Source organism: Ranitomeya imitator, chromosome 5, assembly GCF_032444005.1.
Source record: "Ranitomeya imitator isolate aRanImi1 chromosome 5, aRanImi1.pri, whole genome shotgun sequence".
NCBI classification, from domain to species: domain Eukaryota; kingdom Metazoa; phylum Chordata; class Amphibia; order Anura; family Dendrobatidae; genus Ranitomeya; species Ranitomeya imitator.
The window spans coordinates 161,206,671-161,228,037 of NC_091286.1; the positions used below are offsets into that span (position 1 = coordinate 161,206,671).

A 21,367-nucleotide genomic window follows, 5' to 3' on the forward strand; every position below is an offset into this window, starting at 1 on the left:
TACTATAATTAAAACACCTGTGGCTAGGAGGCGGGAGTGCACGATCAGAAGGCTAGAGAATACATTTCAAAAACCTGACCTGCACATCCAAACATAGACTGAGTGTGAACAGGTGCTGAACCCAGAGTCGCCAACTCGTATATAGTTAAGTAAAAAGGGCAGCACACTGCAGCGCCAAAACATGCAAACTTGAAAACACGAAATTTGAACTGCATTACTGCACTAGAAATATGAAAAATGAGAGCTTTTAGCGCATAAAAATGGCCATATTTATGTGTACCTCGTAGCCACTTTACGGCATCTCTCTTATACGAGGTCCTACGCTTGACCTACCTCGCTGAGAATAAACGTCTCCATCTGAATGGGTACATGTGAAACCTCTTCTTGGACTCAAATTCTCACTCTCTGTGGAGGGGTATTAGACCTACTGTAATTAAAACACCTGTGGCTAGGAGGCGGGAGTGCACGATCAGAAGGCTAGAGAATACATTTCAAAAACCTGACCTGCACATCCAAACATAGACTGAGTGTGAACAGGTGCTGAACCCAGAGTCGCCAACTCGTATATAGTTAAGTAAAAAGGGCAGCACACTGCAGCGCCAAAACATGCAAACTTGAAAACACGAAATTTGAACTGCATTACTGCACTAGAAATATGAAAAATTAGAGCTTTTAGCGCATAAAAATGGCCATATTTATGTGTACCTCGTAGCCACTTTACGGCATCTCTCTTATACGAGGTCCTACGCTTGACCTACCTCGCTGAGAATAAACGTCTCCATCTGAATGGGTACATGTGAAACCTCTTCTTGGACTCAAATTCTCACTCTCTGTGGAGGGGTATTAGACCTACTATAATTAAAACACCTGTGGCTAGGAGGCGGGAGTGCACGATCAGAAGGCTAGAGAATACATTTCAAAAACCTGACCTGCACATCCAAACATAGACTGAGTGTGAACAGGTGCTGAACCCAGAGTCGCCAACTCGTATATAGTTAAGTAAAAAGGGCAGCACACTGCAGCGCCAAAACATGCAAACTTGAAAACACGAAATTTGAACTGCATTACTGCACTAGAAATATGAAAAATGAGAGCTTTTAGCGCATAAAAATGGCCATATTTATGTGTACCTCGTAGCCACTTTACGGCATCTCTCTTATACAAGGTCCTACGCTTGACCTACCTCGCTGAGAATAAACGTCTCCATCTGAATGGGTACATGTGAAACCTCTTCTTGGACTCAAATTCTCACTCTCTGTGGAGGGGTATTAGACCTACTATAATTAAAACACCTGTGGCTAGGAGGCGGGAGTGCACGATCAGAAGGCTAGAGAATACATTTCAAAAACCTGACCTGCACATCCAAACATAGACTGAGTGTGAACAGGTGCTGAACCCAGAGTCGCCAACTCGTATATAGTTAAGTAAAAAGGGCAGCACACTGCAGCGCCAAAACATGCAAACTTGAAAACACGAAATTTGAACTGCATTACTGCACTAGAAATATGAAAAATGAGAGCTTTTAGCGCATAAAAATGGCCATATTTATGTGTACCTCGTAGCCACTTTACGGCATCTCTCTTATACGAGGTCCTACGCTTGACCTACCTCGCTAAGAATAAACGTCTCCATCTGAATGGGTACATGTGAAACCTCTTCTTGGACTCAAATTCTCACTCTCTGTGGAGGGGTATTAGACCTACTATAATTAAAACACCTGTGGCTAGGAGGCGGGAGTGCACGATCAGAAGGCTAGAGAATACATTTCAAAAACCTGACCTGCACATCCAAACATAGACTGAGTGTGAACAGGTGCTGAACCCAGAGTCGCCAACTCGTATATAGTTAAGTAAAAAGGGCAGCACACTGCAGCGCCAAAACATGCAAACTTGAAAACACGAAATTTGAACTGCATTACTGCACTAGAAATATGAAAAATGAGAGCTTTTAGCGCATAAAAATGGCCATATTTATGTGTACCTCGTAGCCACTTTACGGCATCTCTCTTATACGAGGTCCTACGCTTGACCTACCTCGCTGAGAATAAACGTCTCCATCTGAATGGGTACATGTGAAACCTCTTCTTGGACTCAAATTCTCACTCTCTGTGGAGGGGTATTAGACCTACTATAATTAAAACACCTGTGGCTAGGAGGCGGGAGTGCACGATCAGAAGGCTAGAGAATACATTTCAAAAACCTGACCTGCACATCCAAACATAGACTGAGTGTGAACAGGTGCTGAACCCAGAGTCGCCAACTCGTATATAGTTAAGTAAAAAGGGCAGCACACTGCAGCGCCAAAACATGCAAACTTGAAAACACGAAATTTGAACTGCATTACTGCACTAGAAATATGAAAAATGAGAGCTTTTAGCGCATAAAAATGGCCATATTTATGTGTACCTCGTAGCCACTTTACGGCATCTCTCTTATACGAGGTCCTACGCTTGACCTACCTCGCTGAGAATAAACGTCTCCATCTGAATGGGTACATGTGAAACCTCTTCTTGGACTCAAATTCTCACTCTCTGTGGAGGGGTATTAGACCTACTATAATTAAAACACCTGTGGCTAGGAGGCGGGAGTGCACGATCAGAAGGCTAGAGAATACATTTCAAAAACCTGACCTGCACATCCAAACATAGACTGAGTGTGAACAGGTGCTGAACCCAGAGTCGCCAACTCGTATATAGTTAAGTAAAAAGGGCAGCACACTGCAGCGCCAAAACATGCAAACTTGAAAACACGAAATTTGAACTGCATTACTGCACTAGAAATATGAAAAATGAGAGCTTTTTGCGCATAAAAATGGCCATATTTATGTGTACCTCGTAGCCACTTTACGGCATCTCTCTTATACGAGGTCCTACGCTTGACCTACCTCGCTGAGAATAAACGTCTCCATCTGAATGGGTACATGTGACACCTCTTCTTGGACTCAAATTCTCACTCTCTGTGGAGGGGTATTAGACCTACTATAATTAAAACACCTGTGGCTAGGAGGCGGGAGTGCACGATCAGAAGGCTAGAGAATACATTTCAAAAACCTGACCTGCACATCCAAACATAGACTGAGTGTGAACAGGTGCTGAACCCAGAGTCGCCAACTCGTATATAGTTAAGTAAAAAGGGCAGCACACTGCAGCGCCAAAACATGCAAACTTGAAAACACGAAATTTGAACTGCATTACTGCACTAGAAATATGAAAAATGAGAGCTTTTAGCGCATAAAAATGGCCATATTTATGTGTACCTCGTAGCCACTTTACGGCATCTCTCTTATACGAGGTCCTACGCTTGACCTACCTCGCTGAGAATAAACGTCTCCATCTGAATGGGTACATGTGAAACCTCTTCTTGGACTCAAATTCTCACTCTCTGTGGAGGGGTATTAGACCTACTATAATTAAAACACCTGTGGCTAGGAGGCGGGAGTGCACGATCAGAAGGCTAGAGAATACATTTCAAAAACCTGACCTGCACATCCAAACATAGACTGAGTGTGAACAGGTGCTGAACCCAGAGTCGCCAACTCGTATATAGTTAAGTAAAAAGGGCAGCACACTGCAGCGCCAAAACATGCAAACTTGAAAACACGAAATTTGAACTGCATTACTGCACTAGAAATATGAAAAATGAGAGCTTTTAGCGCATAAAAATGGCCATATTTATGTGTACCTCGTAGCCACTTTACGGCATCTCTCTTATACGAGGTCCTACGCTTGACCTACCTCGCTGAGAATAAACGTCTCCATCTGAATGGGTACATGTGAAACCTCTTCTTGGACTCAAATTCTCACTCTCTGTGGAGGGGTATTAGACCTACTATAATTAAAACACCTGTGGCTAGGAGGCGGGAGTGCATGATCAGAAGGCTAGAGAATACATTTCAAAAACCTGACCTGCACATCCTGGATCATCCAGGTCAGGTTTTTGAAATGTATTCTCTAGCCTTCTGATCGTGCACTTCCTCCTCCTAGCCACAGGTGTTTTAATTATAGTAGGTCTAATACCCCTCCACAGAGAGTGAGAATTTGAGTCCAAGAAGAGGTTTCACATGTACCCATTCAGATGGAGACGTTTATTCTCAGCGAGGTAGGTCAAGCGTAGGACCTCGTATAAGAGAGATGCCGTAAAGTGGCTACGAGGTACACATAAATATGGCCATTTTTATGCGCTAAAAGCTCTCATTTTTCATATTTCTAGTGCAGTAATGCAGTTCAAATTTCGTGTTTTCAAGTTTGCATGTTTTGGCGCTGCAGTGTGCTGCCCTTTTTACTTAACTATATACGAGTTGGCGACTCTGGGTTCAGCACCTGTTCACACTCAGTCTATGTTTGGATGTGCAGGTCAGGTTTTTGAAAAGTTAGTCTCATCAGTTGGCACATGTGCTCCCAGTGAAAAAAAAAAGGTAAAATACATATTCAAATAAAAAAATATATACTCACTTTAACGTCCAATCCACGACGCCCTCGTCTCCTAGAAATAATGTAAAATAATAAACCAAAAAATACTCACCTTTCCGCCATAGTCCACTAATCCCGAGTGTCCCACGGCGATCTCACGTATAGAATGGTCACATCTGGAGATGTGACTGCTCTACCCGGCCGCCAGCGATACACTGACAGGAGGTAATCGCTCCTGCAGTGTATCACAGAGGTTCCATGAGAGTTCATCTACTCCGGTGCTCTCACGGCACCGCTGTGTGAGAACTTTCCCATGCAGCAGTGGTGCCGTAAGGGAGATCACCGGAGCTGATCAGCTGATGAACTCCGGTGAACTCTCTCACCGCAGCTCAGTGACACACTGCGGGAGCAATTACCTCCTGTCAGTGTATCGCCGGTTGTCTTTGAGAGCAGTCACATCACTGATGTGACTGCTCTCAAAGTGATCAGGATCATCGTGGGACATTATGGATAATCTTCTCGGCGGATAGGTGAGGAATATTTGTGGTTTATTATTTTATTTTTGTTGCAGGAGGCATTGGCTTCAGTGGATTAGACATTCAGTGAGTATGGTTTAGTTAAGATTAATTAAGGAGTCTGTGTCATTATTTCAAATAAAGGACTTTATTCTGGGTGTATGTGTTTTTATACAATATCACTATGGGGTTAGTAATGGATATGTGTCTTATAGATACCTCTCCATTACTAACTTGTGGGCATGATGTCACCTGACAATACAAAGGTGACATCAACCCCACAAATATGAACCTCATTTTCCACCGCTACAGGGCAAGTGGGAAAAGCGAGACTAAGCACCAGATTTGGCACATCATATAGATGTACCTTTTCTGGGGTGGCTGAGAGATGATGTTTTTAGTCTGGGAGGGGCCAATATCCATGGCCCCTTCTTTGGCTATAAATATCAGCCCCCAGCTGTCTGCCTAACCTTTGTTGGTTCGATTTTATAGGGGGACCATATGTCAATTTTTTTTTCTTGGTTCCCCCTGTAAACTAACCAGTAAATTGTAAGCAAACAGCTGTGAGCTGATATTAATAACCTGGGAACTTTTATGGCTAATGGCTACTTCCCAGAATATTAACAGCCTCCAGCCATCGGCTTTCCCTCTGCTTGTTATTAAAATTACGTGGGAGCACACACAATTTTGTCTTCATTTTTTTTCCTTTAACCCCTTCCCGACCTTTGACGCCACGTAGGCGTCATGAAAGTCGGTGCCAATCCGACCCATGACGCCTATGTGGCGTCATGGAAAGATCGCGTCCCTGCAGATCGGGTGAAAGGGTTAACTCCCATTTCACCCGATCTGCAGGGACAGGGGGAGTGGTAGTTTAGCCCAGGGGGGGTGGCTTCACCCCCTCGTGGCTACGATCGCACTGATTGGCTGTTGAAAGTGAAACTGCCAATCAGAGCGATTTGTAATATTTCACCTATTATAACGGGTGAAATATTACAATCCAGCCATGGCCGATGCTGAAATATCATCGGCCGTGGCTGGAAATACTAATGTGCCCACACCCCACCCCACCGATCGCCCCCCCAGCCCCCCAATCTGTCCGGTACACTGCTCCGGCTCCCCTCCGTCCTGTGCTCTGGCTCCCCCCGTGCTCTTGTCCGCTCCCCCGTGCTTCAATCACCCCCCCCCCGTGCTCCGATCACCCCCCCTGCACTCCGATCCACCCCCCTCCGTGCTCCGTTCCACCCCCCGTGCTCCGTTCCACCCCCCGTGCTCCGTTCCACCCCTCCCGCGCTCCGATTCACCCCCCCATGCTCCGATCCCCCCCCGTGCTCCCCCCCACCCTATCATACTTACCAATCCTGCCGGGGTCCGTCCGTCTTCTCCCCGGGCGCCGCCATCTTCCAAAATGATTCGTTCCAAAGTGCATTTTGATCACTGAGATATAATCTATCTCAGTGATCAAAATAAAAAAAATAATAAATGACCCCCCCCCTTTGTCACCCCCATAGGTAGGGACAATAAAAAATAAAGATTTTTTTTTCCACTAATGTTAGAATAGGGTTAGGGTTAGGAGTAGGGTTAGGGCTAGGGTTAGGGGTAGGGCTAGGGGTAGGGTTAGGGCTAGGGTTTGGGGTAGAGGTAGGGGTAGGGTTAGGGTTAGGGGTAGGGTTAGGGGTAGGGGTAGGGCTAGGGTTAGGGGTAGGGTTAGGGCTAGGGTTAGGGGTAGGGTTAGGGGTAGGGTTAGGGTTTCGGTATGTGCACACGTATTCTGGTCCTCTGCGGATTTTTCCGCTGCGGATTTGATAAATCCGCAGTGCTAAACCGCTGCGGATTTATGGCGGATTTACCGCATTTTTTCTGCGCATTTCACTGCGGTTTTACAACTGCGATTTTCTATTCTAATCCGCACAAAGAAGTGACATGCTGCGGAATGTAAACCGCTGCGTTTCCGTGCAGTTTTTCCGCAGCGTGTGTACAGCGATTTTTGTTTCCCATAGGTTTACATTGAACTGTAAACTCATGGGAAACTGCTGCGGATCCGCAGCGTTTTCCGCAGCGTGTGCACATACCTTTAGAATTAGGCTATGTGCACACGGTGCGGATTTGGCTGCGGATCCGCAGTGGATTGGCCGCAGCGGATTCGCAGCAGTGTTCCATCAGGTTTACAGTACCATGTAAACATATGGAAACCAAATCCGCTGTGCCCATGGTGCGGAAAATACCGCGCGGAAACGCTGCGTTGTATTTTCCGCAGCATATCAATTCTTTGTGCGGATTCCGCAGCGTTTTACACCTGTTCCTCAATAGGAATCCGCAGGTGAAATCCGCACAAAAAACACTGGAAATCCGCGGAAAATCCGCAGGTAAAACGCAGTGCCTTTTACCTGCGGATTTTTAAAAAATGATGCTGAAAAATCTCACACGAATCCGCAACGTGGGCACATAACCTTAGGGTTAGGGTTGGAATTAGGGTTGTGGTTAGGGGTGTGTTGTGGTTAGGGTTGTGATTAGGGTTATGGCTACAGTTGGGATTAGGGTTAGGGGTGTGTTGGGGTTAGGGTTAGGGTTAGGGCTGTGATTAGGGTTATGGCTACAGTTGGGATTAGGGTTAGGGATGTGTTGGGGTTAGGGTTAGGGTTAGGGCTGTGATTAGGGTTATGGTTACAGTTGGAATTAGGGTTGTGGTTAGGGTTAGGGTTAGGGTTGGAATTAGGGTTGTGGTTAGGGTTAGGGGTGTGTTGGGGTTAGGGTTGTGGTTAGGGGTGTGTTGGGGTTAGGGTTGTGATTAGGGTTATGGCTACAGTTGGGATTAGGGTTAGGGGTGTGTTGGGGTTAGTGTTGGAGGTAGAATTGAGGGGTTACCACTGTTTAGGCACATCAGGGGTCTCCAAACGCAACATGGCGCCACCATTGATTCCAGCCAATCTCGTATTCAAAAAGTCAAATGGTGCTCCCTCAATTCTGAGCCCTGACGTGTGCCCAAACAGTGGTTTACCCCCACATATGGGGTACCAGCATACTCAGGATAAACTGCGCAACAATTACTGGGGTCCAATTTCTCCTGATATCCTTGTGAAAATAAAAAAATGCTTGCAAAAACATCATTTTTGAAGAAAGAAAAATGATTTATTATTTTCACGGCTCTACGTTGTAAACGTCTGTGAAGCACTTGGGGGTTCAAAGTGCTCACCACATATCTAGATAAGTTCCTTGGGGGGTCTAGTTTCTAAAATGGGGTCACTTGTGGGGGGTTTCTACTGTTTAGGCACACCAGGGGCTCTGCAAACGCAACATGACGCCCGCAGACCATTCCATCAAAGTCTGCATTTCAAAAGTCACTACTTCGCTTCTGAGCCCCGACGTGTGCCCAAACAGTGGTTTACCTCCACACATGGGGTATCAGCGTACTCAGGAGAAACTGAACAACAACTTTTGGGGTCCAATTTCTCCTGTAACCCTTGGGAAAATAAAAAATTCTGGGCTAAATAATTATTTTTGAGGAAAGAAAACGTATTTATTATTTTCACGGCTCTGCATTATAAACTTCTGTGAAGCACTTGGGGGTTCAAAGTGCTCACCACACATCTAGATAAGTTCCTTTCGGGGTCTAGTTTCCAAAATGGGGTCACTTGTGGGGGGTTTCTACTGTTTAGCCACATCAGGGGCTCTGCAAACGCAACGTGACGCCCACAGAGCATTCCATCAAAGTCTGCATTTCAAAACGTCACTACTTCACTTCCGAGCCCCGGCATGTGCCCAAACAGTGGTTTACCCCCACATATGGGGTATCAGCGTACTCAGGAGAAACTGGACAACAAATTTTGGGGTCAAATTTCTCCTGATACCCTTGGGAAAATAAAAAATTGCAGGCTAAAAATCATTTTTGAGAAAATAATTTTTTTTTTTTATTTTCATGGCTCTGCGTTATAAACTTCTGTGAAGCACTTGGGGGTTCAAAGTCCTCACCACACATCTAGATTAGTTCCTTTGGTGAACTAGTTTCCAAAATGGGGTCATTTCTGGGGGATCTCCAATGTTTAGGCACACAGGGGCTCTCCAAACGTGACATGGTGTCCGCTAATGATTGGAGCTAATTTTCCATTTAAAAAGCCAAATGGCGTGCCTTCCCTTCCGAGCCCTGCCGTGCGCCTAAACAGTGGTTTACCCCCACATATGGGGTATCAGCTTACTCAGGACAAACTGGACAACAACATTTGGGGTCCAATTTCTCCTATTACCCTTGGCAAAATAGGAAATTCCAGGCTAAAAAATCATTTTTGAGGAAAGAAAAATTATTTTTTATTTTCATGGCTCTGCGTTATAAACTTCTGTGAAGCACCTGGGGGTTTAAAGTGCTCAATATGCATCTATATAAGTTCCTTGGGGGGTCTAGTTTCCAAAATGGGGTCACTTGTGGGGGAGCTCCAATGTTTAGGCACACAGGGGCTCTCCAAACGCGACATGGTGTCCGCTAACAATTGGAGCTAATTTTCCATTCAAAAAGTCAAATGGCGCGCCTTCCCTTCTGAGCCCTGCCGTGTGCCCAAACAGTGGTTTACCCCCACATATGAGGTATCGTCGTACTCGGGAGAAATTGCCCAACAAATTTAGGATCCATTTTATCCTATTGCCCATGTGATAATGAAAAAATTGAGGCGAAAAGAATTTTTTTGTGAAAAAAAAGTACTTTTTCATTTTTACAGATCGATTTGTGAAGCACCTGAGGGTTTAAAGTGCTCACTAGGCATCTAAATAAGTTCCTTGGGGGGGTCTAGTTTCCAAAATGGGGTCACTTGTGGGGGAGCGCCAATGTTTAGGCACACAGGAGCTTTCCAAACGCGACATGGTGTCCGCTAACGATGGAGATAATTTTTCATTCAAAAAGTCAAATGGAGCTCCTTCCCTTCCGAGCCTTACCATGTGCCCAAACAGTGGTTTAACCCCACATGTGAGGTATCGGTGTACTCAGGAGAAATTGCCCAACACATTTTAGGATCCATTTTATCCTGTTGCCCATGTGAAAATGAAAAAATTGAGGCTAAAAGAATTTTTTTGTGAAAGAAAAGTACTTTTTCATTTTTACGGATCAATTTGTGAAGCACCTGGGGGTTCAAAGTGCTCACTATGCATCTAGATAAGTTCCCTGGGGCGTCTAGTTTCCAAAATGGGGTCACTTGTGGGGGAGCTCCAATTTTTAGGCACACGGGGGCTCTCCTAACGTGACATGGTGTCCGCTAAAGAGTGGAGCCAATTTTTGATTCAAAAAGTCAAATGGCGCTCCTTCCCTTCCAAGCCCTGCCGTGTGCCCAAACAGTGGTTTACCCCCACATATGAGGTATCAGCGTACTCAGGACAAATTGGACAACAACTTACGTGGTTCAGTTTCTCCTTTTACCATTGGGAAAATAAAAAAATTGTTGCTAAAAGATAATTTTTGTGACTAAAAAGTTAAATGTTAATTTTTTCCTTCCATGTTGCTTCTGCTGCTGTGAAGCACCTGAAGGGTTAATAAACTTCTGGAATGTGGTTTTGAGTACCTTGAGGGGTGCAGTTTTTAGAATGGTGTCACTTTTGGGTATTTTCAGCCATATAGACCCCTCAAACTGACTTCAAATGTGAGGTGGTCCCTAAAAAAATGGTTTTGTAAATTTCGTTGTAAAAATGAGAAATCGCTGGTCAAATTTTAACCCTTATAACTTCCTAGCAAAAAAAAAATTTGTTTCCAAAATTGTGCTGATGTAAAGTAAACATGTGGGAAATGTTATTTATTAACTATTTTGTGTCACATAACTCTCTGGTTTAACAGAATAAAAATTCAAAATGTGAAAATTGCGAAATTTTCAAAATTTTCGCCAAATTTCCGTTTTTATCACAAATAAACGCATAATTTATTGACCTAAATTTACCACTAACATGAAGCCCAATATGTCAAGAAAAAACAATCTCAGAACCGCTAGGATCCGTTGAAGCGTTCCTGAGTTATTACCTCATAAAGGGACACTGGTCAGAATTGCAAAAAACGGCAAGGTCTTTAAGGTCAAAATAGGCTGGGTCATGAAGGGGTTAAAATTAACAGTTGCTGTCTGGTTACAGCCTATGTACGTTTGTTCTGTTAACGCTCCTACATAGGCTGGTGACAAAGTGTGTGTTTGTGTTTACTTAACGGCTTAGTAATGAGGGTGTCTGGATGACACCTTTTCATTACTAAAGGTACCTTCACACTCAGCAACTTTACAACGAGAATGACAACGATCCGTGACGTTGCAGCGTCCTGGATAGCGATCTCGTTGTGTTTGACACGTAGCAGCGATCAGGATCCCGCTGTGACATCGCTGGTCCGAGCTAGAAGTCCAGAACTTTATTTCGTCGTCAGGTCGGCGTGTATCGTCGTGTTTGACAGCAAAAGCAACGATGCCAGCAATGTTTTACATGGAGCTAACAACCACCGAGAACGATAAGTGAGTCGCCGTTACATCACTGGATCGCTCCTGCATCGTTCTAGAGTTGCTGTGTTTGACGTCTCCTAGCGACCTAAACAGCTCGTTGTCTATATCGCTGCAGCGTCGCTGAGTGTGACGGTACCTTAAGCCTAGAGCTACATGTCAATGACAGCTGCTGACACCAAGCCTTATTACTGCATCAGCATAAAAAGGTGGTGTTAAACCAAGAAATTACATAATACGTAATAAACATAATATGTTTAATTAGCTCAAAAAAGTATTAATTGCTGTACAAATACGCATACAAAAAACGCACCAAAAGCGCACATTTTTTCACAGCGTTTTTCCTGACAAGAGATGCAAAAACCTTGCAGAAACCTGCGCACATATCCTTAATGTGTCATAGCATGCATTCTGTTGCACCCGCAAAGTGTCTGCGACTGCCTCAGCCAGTCTTGCTACTTGTATTTTCTGCTTCAAATTAGCATTTAAACACCATTTTAATTCATACTGACAAGTTAGTGTCACAGCACTCATTTTCTGTATCCATGCAGTGCCTGCAACTGCCAGACTCAATATCACGGTTTTATTTTCTGCGCTAAACTAGCATTTAAATATGACCCTTAATTATAGTTCAGTCTGTGACAGTGTGGTGAGTGATGGCACTCAATAACCTATTAGATGTTATCACAGCTCCTGGCAGCTGGAGCAAAACTCCACAGCTCTGTACGCAGTCTAGTGGCTGCCTAAGGGTACTGCAGATGTTCTCTTCAATAGAAACTGATCTGCAGAGCCCTGGAGCTGCCTATACAATGCCCAGCACTGTGGTGTTCCGCTTCGTTCACTGAGTAAATGAGAGTGGATTGTCAGAGGATAGCTCACTATTAAAAAAAAGTACTGGCAAAATCTGATTACCGGTACGTAGCTTTTACTGATACCATGTTAAACCATTTTTATAGTAAAGACCAGCTTGCTGTCACTAAATAAACTCAATAGCCATATTGTCAGACATGTACTAATTGCTTATCTGAGCATCTCTTTTATGGCAAGACAGTTTTAGCAAAATATGTAGTGGAAATAACAAACTTCCCATGAATGTAAATGACCAAAGCAAGCTTTGAGCAGACATTGAGCAAATAAAACATACCGAGAGATAAGTCTGAAAATGAAAAATTTACAAAAAAAATTGTAAATTAGGATAAGTGCGAGATAAGTAATGCAAACATAATAGAAATTTTCTTTGACGTAATATTAATGGCCTGTCTATAAGTCCCCAATTCACTTCATATGTCAGCTATCTCCTTTGACTTCTTCATGCTTTTACGTCTTAAAAAAAGAAGCGTTTTTAAAAATCTGAAAAAAATCACAAAAGTTGACACATATGTGATAATGCTGCATTCTGGAATGTCCTATCTAAATATAAAATGAATTAATTAGATTGGTACACAGCACAACAACAAAAAATTACTTCTCACAGATTTTAATAGTCCCCTTAGGGGACTTGAAGCTGCAATTATCCGAATGCTTATACTATACCTAGCAAAAATACTATGAATGCTAGCTATTGGCTGGCGTTCACAGGTGGATTGTAGTGACAGGAACGGGGGTCATAAGCAGACCTCTGGCGATCACGTCACCAGTGCACCAATGAGAGTGTGGAATGACGCGCTCCCTGCCAACATGGGTTAAATCCCTTTGTCAGAGATTAACAGTGAGATTTAGCAGGTTAACTGTTGTGGGTGAACCCACATCAATGGCAGCGGCATGACATATGACATAAATGTCCACCATATGCCGTGGATGGGTTTAAATATAATTTGATATATAATGTCACTTTTCTATGACGTATCACATTGTTTTTACAGAGTGTGCAACCTGGTTACACATGTGTGGTTTTTATTAAACCTTTTTTAGGAGTGGGAAAGGCTAAAAGTTGCCTCACATATTTGTTTGAGGTCTAGCAAAATGTTAAGTTTTTTAGATACAGCACACACACCTGTGCAGATGTACTTAAAAGCGTTAATAACAGTTATTTTTCAGATAGTTGGGCCTACAGAATCCCTGTGTGTATACTTTCTAAATTATGTCAATATTTGGGGTATACAGTGGGTAATAAAAGTATTCAAACCCCTTTAAAGTTTTCACTTTCTTTCATTGCAGCCATTTGGTAATTTCAAAAATGTTCAGGGCTACAGTGATAGTGACTTTGTGGAACTTTCTGCCATCTCCCTACTGCATCTCTGGAGCTCAGCCACAGTGATCTTCTTTACCTCTCTCACCAAGGCTCTTCTCCCATGATTGCTCAGTTTGGCTGGACGGCCTGGTCTAGGAAGACTTCTGGTGGTCCCAGACTTCTTCCATTTAAGGATTATGGAGGCCACTGTACTCTTAGGAACCTTGAGTACTGCAGAAATTCTGTTTTAACCTTGGCCAGACCTGAGCCTTGCCACAATTCTGTCTCTGAGCTCCTTGCTCAGTTCCTTTGTCCTCTTGATTCTCATTTGGTCTGACATGCACTGTGAGCTGTGAGGTCTTATATAGACAGGTGTGTGCTTTTCCAAATCAAGTCCTATCAGTTTAATTAAACACAGCTGGACTCCAATGAAGGAGAAGAACCATCTTAAGGAGGATCACAAGGAAATGGACAGCATGTGACTTAAATATGAGTGTCTAAGCAAAGGGTCTGACTATTTATGACCATGTGATATCAGTTTTTATTTTTTATTAAATTTGCAAAAATTTCTTCATTTCTGTTTTTTAAGTCAACATGGGATGCAGAGTGTACATTAATGAGAAACAAATGAACTTTTGTGAATTTACCAAATGGCTGCAATGAAACAAAGAGTGAAAAAATAAAGGGTATGAATACTTTCCGCACCCACTGTATGTTTTGTTATTAAAATGAATAGATGCATTATGAGATTTTCACCACATATTCGCCATCTGTGCAATGTGTTACCTTACCCTATGTTTTGTTCTGGAAATAGAACCAAGCCCAAAGAATCATTTGAGAAATGGAGAAAAACCAATAGGAAAAAGTATCAATATTGCTAATTTTTAAGTGGGTTTTCAGTTTCAGTAATTGCAGTGTTAAAAATGCTGCAGACAAACAACAGAGACTGAGGCAGCAGTGGCCACTGAGTGCTGGCCCAGGGAGGGTAAGTAAAGCTCAGTCTGCATTTTTATACTGAACTGCACCAGGGGACAATAGTTTACGGAAACTGGAAAACCCCTTTAATAGTGTTTCAGTGTTTAAATAATGCGCCATTTGATATTTTAACTATTAAATTACTTCCATGGCTCTCCTCTTGTTTCCTGCAGATCTCCCGGAAACAAGGATGAATGCGTTTTAAGACCATCAAGAATCGTAATTGAGAAGCTGATGCCCAATGCCATATAGGCAGTGATACAGAAATAGTATTTGCACTTTGTACTTTAAATGTAAATTCACTTTGTAGAATTGTGATATTTAAGCAGACTTTTGAATCTGTGAAACGTAAGGAACTTGTGGAAATTTACACATACAATGTATGTGCCTTGCTCTGTGTAGCTCTTCTAGATGTACAAGTTTTGCATTTGCTCTGTATTCTTTCTTTCATTTTGATTGTAGGTAGATGCTTTGTAGGTGAATGTTCATGTATTGTAATTGGATTTTTTTCTGCTCGTTGTATAATTTAGCTCCTTTCTGTTCTATGCTTATGTTCAATGTCTTTACGGGCAGGATTTTTAATAGATGTCTTTTTATATGTTCGCATAGTTTCTGATTGTTGTGCTGAATAAAACACTATGGAGCTCATTCATCACAAAAGTGGCATCAAAGCTTTGAAAAGTCGCAATTTTTTTCACAACACGGAGTTGAGTGAAAAACGGTGACTTTTGGTGTTAACATGTCAGACAAAATGGGCGAAGCGGGAAAGGAGCTGGGAGTAGACATGTCATGGTCATAGTCATGATAAGTGGGGGCTTGTTTACTCCAGAAATGTTACTTCACTCCTTGACTCAAGCAGCATTTTTGGCGAGGCACATGCCACCCACAAGGGGCACCAAATTTATTAAGCGGTGTGCGCTTCTTAATGAGATTTTCCATGAAGACTGGTGTGGTGCGAGTGTGCGCTATGCCAGCCTTTGTTTTCTGTCCGTCTTATGACAGCTTATCAATCACAAATTCGTCAGCTTATGACTGCTACTTTTATTTTACATTTCCTGTAGCCTCCATTTGATTTGTTTATAGTAATAGTAACACAAATATCAGCTTTCCAATAACTGACAAATTGATCCAAGCCCCTGGGCAAGTAGTCTTTGTCACATAATCACAAAAAGGTTTGTTTCTCTGTTGTGAGACTAATCAGTCCAAAGGAAGAATGTCAAAACAAAATCTGTTCATTCCACCTGGCTAAGATTTCATGTACCCATTCATTCCTCCTCCTCCTCCCAGTGCCGGGGGCCAACATGTAGCAAAAGCTGTCACCTGAACAAACTAGAAACATTTGCCTCAAGGAGGAGCAGAAAGTGTGCAACCATCGCCTTGAGCTTTCTTCTTGCCATCTGGGAGATGTTTGAACAGGCATTAATGCATTCCCCTTAATTCCTTTTGAGGTGCCTTAGGGAACAAAGTATTTGCAGATGTGAACTTTATAGCTCAAGTGCATAATACAGTTTTCAAGATTTTGTACTTTAATAAATTATATTCATCTGTTGCAATAACCAATAATCCCTCATCTCAGAGCACACAAAATGACAGACATTGAAAAACTGCCTCTTTTCTTTTTTATATTTCATTTTACTATTGTGAAAACGTTGAAGTAGACGCACATATGGTTTTCAACAGCCAATAAATAGCAAGGCAAGCTTTTTTCATATATATACAAATTACACGGATACCAGAAACAGGCTTGTTCTCTGCAGCATGTTTTAGCTTTCTACACAATATTGTATCAGGAACCCGAAAGAAAATGGACACTAGAGCTAAGAAAATATTAGAAAGTTTATTGAAAATATTCTAAAAGTTATATTCAAACAACCATTACAAATTGTATAATTAAATTAGGAAGCAAGTAAGAAGATATAGACAACAACTTAGTACCACGTGCAGGGAGAGAGCAATGCAGGTTTAATATATAAGCCAATGCGTATTTCATAAAAACGACTCATATACAAAAATAGATCGTCTCAAAATTATACCTCTAAGAAATTATGAAGATAGATAACAGAATACTATGTGTAGACTAATGGTTCAAAGTATCATACCAGATCCATATATAACATCAGATAATGGAGACATATATAAAGTGCCAATAGTGCAGTATATATGGTCCAAATAACCGCTACAAAGGCGACTACACTATATTAAAACCTCACTGGGGGCACACAATATAAAACGCAGCTTCCATACACTGAGATTGAGTAATGAGTATTAGTCACTATATTTATCCTCTTAAAAGTACATATATAGGCTGACATATAGCCAAAGGTAAAAGTGTGCCAAAAATATAATTATGACATGTGGTCACAGCATGTGGGAAAGAAATACCATAGTAGGAAGGAAAGCAGCAGCCATAGGAAAAGGGAAAAAGTCCCAATATAAAGAGGAGGAAAAGGACCAATATGATGGATGAACCAACCTGCTTCTGGGCGTGGGATGAGAACCACAATGCGCTTTCGCACATCTAGAGTAATTTTTTTTCATGTAGACGTGTGAAAATGACATTAGGTGTGTGCGGTGTGCATATTTTTGCTGAATCAGAAATGAAGCATTAAGGTCACATGCACATGTTGAGTATTTAGTGAGTTTTTATTTCAGAATTTGTAAGCCAAAATCAGGAGTGGGTGAAAAATACAGAAGTGGTGACGTGTTTTTATTATACTTCTGATTGTTCCACTCCTGGTTTTGGCTTATAAATACTTATGTAAAATACTGACCAAAGACTGAATGTGTGACCATGGTCTTTCTTCATAAATGGTTCAGAAAATCTGCAACATCAAAAACTCACCAAATCTCATTATGGAAACACATCCAAAGACTAAGTTCCCACCATAAGTATTTATTGAGCTTTTAATGTTGCAGATTTTTTGCTGCTTTTCTGCATTTATTAGGTAACTTTTTAATTGCATTTTTGAGTGCGTATTTTATGACATTTTGACGCTGTGGTATTTGTGCTTTTTTGTTATGTCATATTTTTTATAGAGCTGCTTTGTCGTTGATACTTTGACAAAGCTTTAGTGATACAGTCATGTGCATATTACATACATTTTAATGCACCTCCTCTGTGTTTTTTAAATCCACATCAAATCAATTTCACTTACACTATGCTGACTTGTGCGGATTTTCCACAAAGAGTTATATTAGATGCAGAAAATCCACAGTAAAAACAATGCATTTGCATTTTCAGTGCATTTCTGCTGTGGAAATGCAATAAAAACACATGAACACCACATATGACGGTATCAATAAAGTTTTTTCTAAGCCATATACCAGGATGTTGTTACAAAGCAGATTTATTTAAAACCTGACATAACAAAAAGAGACAAAAACTGCATTGTTAAAAACAGTGCAGAAATGCTACCGAAAATCTGCAACTTCAAAAATTCACCAAATACTCATTGTGGGAACTTAGCCTAAAAACAAAAATGCTATGTCCATGGTCATGCAGAGGGGACCTTCATTGGCACACTTGGGCACTTATGAATGTGCTTTTCATATTCCTCATCACAACATGAGAGCAAATTCAGAAGCCCATGAAATACGGTCCATGATTGGATATACAGGTCCTTCTCAAAAAATTAGCATATAGTGTTAAATTTCATTATTTACCATAATGTAATGATTACAATTAAACTTTCATATATTATAGATTCATTATCCACCAACTGAAATTTGTCAGGTCTTTTATTGTTTTAATACTGATGATTTTGGCATACAACTCCTGATAACCCAAAAAACCTGTCTCAATAAATTAGCATATCAAGAAAAGGTTCTCTAAACGACCTATTACCCTAATCTTCTGAATCAACTAATTAACTCTAAACACATGCAAAAGATACCTGAGGCTTTTATAAACTCCCTACCTGGTTCATTACTCAAAACCCCCATCATGGGTAAGACTAGCGACCTGACAGATGTCAAGAAGGCCATCATTGACACCCTCAAGCAAGAGGGTAAGACCCAGAAAGAAATTTCTCAACAAATAGGCTGTTCCCAGAGTGCTGTATCAAGGCACCTCAATGGTAAGTCTGTTGGAAGGAAACAATGTGGCAGAAAATGCTGTACAACGAGAAGAGGAGACCGGACCCTGAGGAAGATTGTGGAGAAGGACCGATTCCAGACCTTGGGGAACCTGAGGAAGCAGTGGACTGAGTCTGGTGTGGAAACATCCAGAGCCACCGTGCACAGGCGTGTGCAGGAAATGGGCTACAGGTGCCGCATTCCCCAGGTAAAGCCACTTTTGAACCATAAACAGCGGCAGAGGCGCCTGACCTGGACTACAGAGAAGCAGCACTGGACTGTTGCTAAGTGGTCCCAAGTACTTTTTTCTGATGAAAGCAAATTTTGCATGTCATTCGGAAATCAAGGTGCCAGAGTCTGGAGGAAGACTGGGGAGAAGGAAATGCCAAAATGCCTGAAGTCCAGTGTCAAGTACTCACAGTCAGTGATGGTGTGGGGTGCCATGTCAGCTGCTGGTGTTGGTCCACTGTGTTTCATCAAGGGCAGGGTCAATGCAGCTAGCTATCAGGAGATTTTGGAGCACTTCATGCTTCCATCGGCTGAAATGCTTTATGGAGATGAAGATTTCATTTTTCAGCACGACCTGGCACCTGCTCACAGTGCCAAAACCACTGGTAAATGGTTTACTGACCATGGTATTACTGTGCTCAATTGGCCTGCCAACTCTCCTGACGTGAACCCCATAGAGAATCTGTGGGATATTGTGAAGAGAAAGTTGAGAGACGCAAGACCCAACACTCTGGATGAGCTTAAGGCCGCTATTGAAGCATCCTGGGCCTCCATAACATCTCAGCAGTGTCACAGGCTGATTGCCTCCATGCCACGCCGCATTGAAGCAGTCATTTCTGCCAAAGGATTCCCGACCAAGTATTGAGTGCATAACTGAACATTATTATTTGATGTTTTTTTTGTTTGTTATTAAAAAACACTTTTATTTGATTGGATGGGTGAAATATGCTAATTTATTGAGACAGGTTTTTTTGGGTTATCAGGAGTTGTATGCCAAAATCATCAGTATTAAAACAATAAAAGACCTGACAAATTTCAGTTGGTGGATAATGAATCTATAATATATGAAAGTTTAATTGTAATCATTACATTATGGTAAATAATGAAATTTAACACTATATGCTAATTTTTGAGAAGGACCTGTATTCCTATGAGGCTGCCAAGTTTGAGTTAGTAGACTCACAGCCAGTCCGAGCATCATGGTCAGTACACGGACCCCATTTCATAGATGATTGAATTTGGTCTATCAGTTTGCATCACCTTTTTAGATTTGGATAAATAATATGGTTACAAAATAGTAAATTGCATACATAATGGTTATAAAATAGTGAATTGCATATACATTAGCTAAATGGTTAGCACTTAAAACCTAAAATCTAAACTTATTATACAGCTCCACTGTGTTCATAAGCAAATACATACAGGGGCTTCTCACAAAATTAGAATATCATCAAAAAGTTAATTTATTTCAGTTCTTTAACACAAAAAGTGAAACTCATATATTATATAGAGTCATTACAAACAAAGTCATCTATTTCAAGTGTTTATGTCTGTTAATGTTGATGATTATGGGTTGCAGCCAATGAAAACCCCAAAGTTCTTATCTCAGTAAATTAGAATAATTAACAAAAAACACATGCAAAGGATTCCTAAGCATTTAAATAGGTCCCTTAGTCTGTTTCAGTAGGCTCCACAATCATGGGGAAGACTGCTGACTTGACAAGTGTCCAGAAGGCAGTCATTGACACTCTCCACAAGGAGGGTAAGCCACAAAAGGTCATTGCTAAAGAAGCTGGCTGTTCACATAGTGCTGTATCCAAGCATATTATTGGAAAGTTGAGTGGGAGACAAATGTGTGGTAGAAAAAGGTGCACAAGCAACCGGGATAACCGCAGCCTTGAAAGGATTGTTATGAAAAGGCTATTTAAAAATTTGAGTGAGATTCACAAAGAGTGGAGTACTGTTGGAGTCATTGCCTCAAGAACCACCCCACACAGACATATCCAAGACATGGGCTACAAGTGTCGTATTCCTTGTGTCAAGCCATGCAAGACCAATAGACAACGCCTGAAGCGTCTTACCTGAGCCAAGGAGAAAAAGAACTGGATTGTTGCTCAATGGTCCAAGGTGTTGTTTTCAGATGAAAGTAAATTCTACATTTCATTTAGAAATCGACGTCCCAGAGTCTGGAGGAAGAGTGTAGAGGTCACAATTCAAGCTGCTTGAGGTCTAGTGTGATATTTCCATAATCAGTGATGGTTTGCAGAGACATGTCATCTGCTGGTGTAGGTCCACTCTGTTTTATGAAGACCAAAGTCAGTGCATCTGTCTACCAGGAAATTTTAGAGCACTTCATGTTTCCCTCTGCCGACAAGCTTTATTTAGATGGAAATTTCATTCTCCAGCAGGACTTGGCACCTGTCCACACTGCCAAAAGTACCAATACCTGTTTTAAAAACAACAGTATCACTGTGCTTGATTGGCTAGCAATCTCACCTAACCTTAATCCCATAGAGAATCTATAGGGTATTGTCAAAAGGAAGATGAGACACCAGACCCAACAAAGCAGACGAGCTGAAGGCTGCTATCAAAACAACCTGGGCTTCCATAACACCTCAGCAGTGCCACAGGCTGGTCACCTCCATGCCACGCCACATTGATGCAGTAATTTATGCAAAAGGAGCCCGACCAAGTATTGAGTGCATTTACTGAGCATACATTTCAGTAAGCCAACATTTCAGATTTTAAAATAATTTTTCAAGCTGTTGTTATT

At 41.8% G+C, this 21,367-nt stretch overlaps 1 protein-coding gene across 3 annotated transcripts in view; it reads left to right on the forward strand.

Annotated features, from left to right (window-relative positions):
- Positions 1 to 15,171, forward strand: part of SMOC2 (SPARC related modular calcium binding 2) — a 642,212-nt gene extending 627,041 nt beyond the window's left edge. For 2 of the 3 annotated variants that reach the window (XM_069769272.1, XM_069769273.1), the window contains one exon: positions 14,685 to 15,171. In XM_069769272.1, the coding sequence (XP_069625373.1) occupies positions 14,685 to 14,705 (21 nt within the window). In that variant the 3' untranslated portion in view covers positions 14,706 to 15,171. The remainder of the gene's footprint in view (positions 1 to 14,684) is intronic. The other variant, XM_069769271.1, reaches the window with a different exon arrangement.
- Positions 15,172 to 21,367: the final 6,196 nt, after the last annotated feature.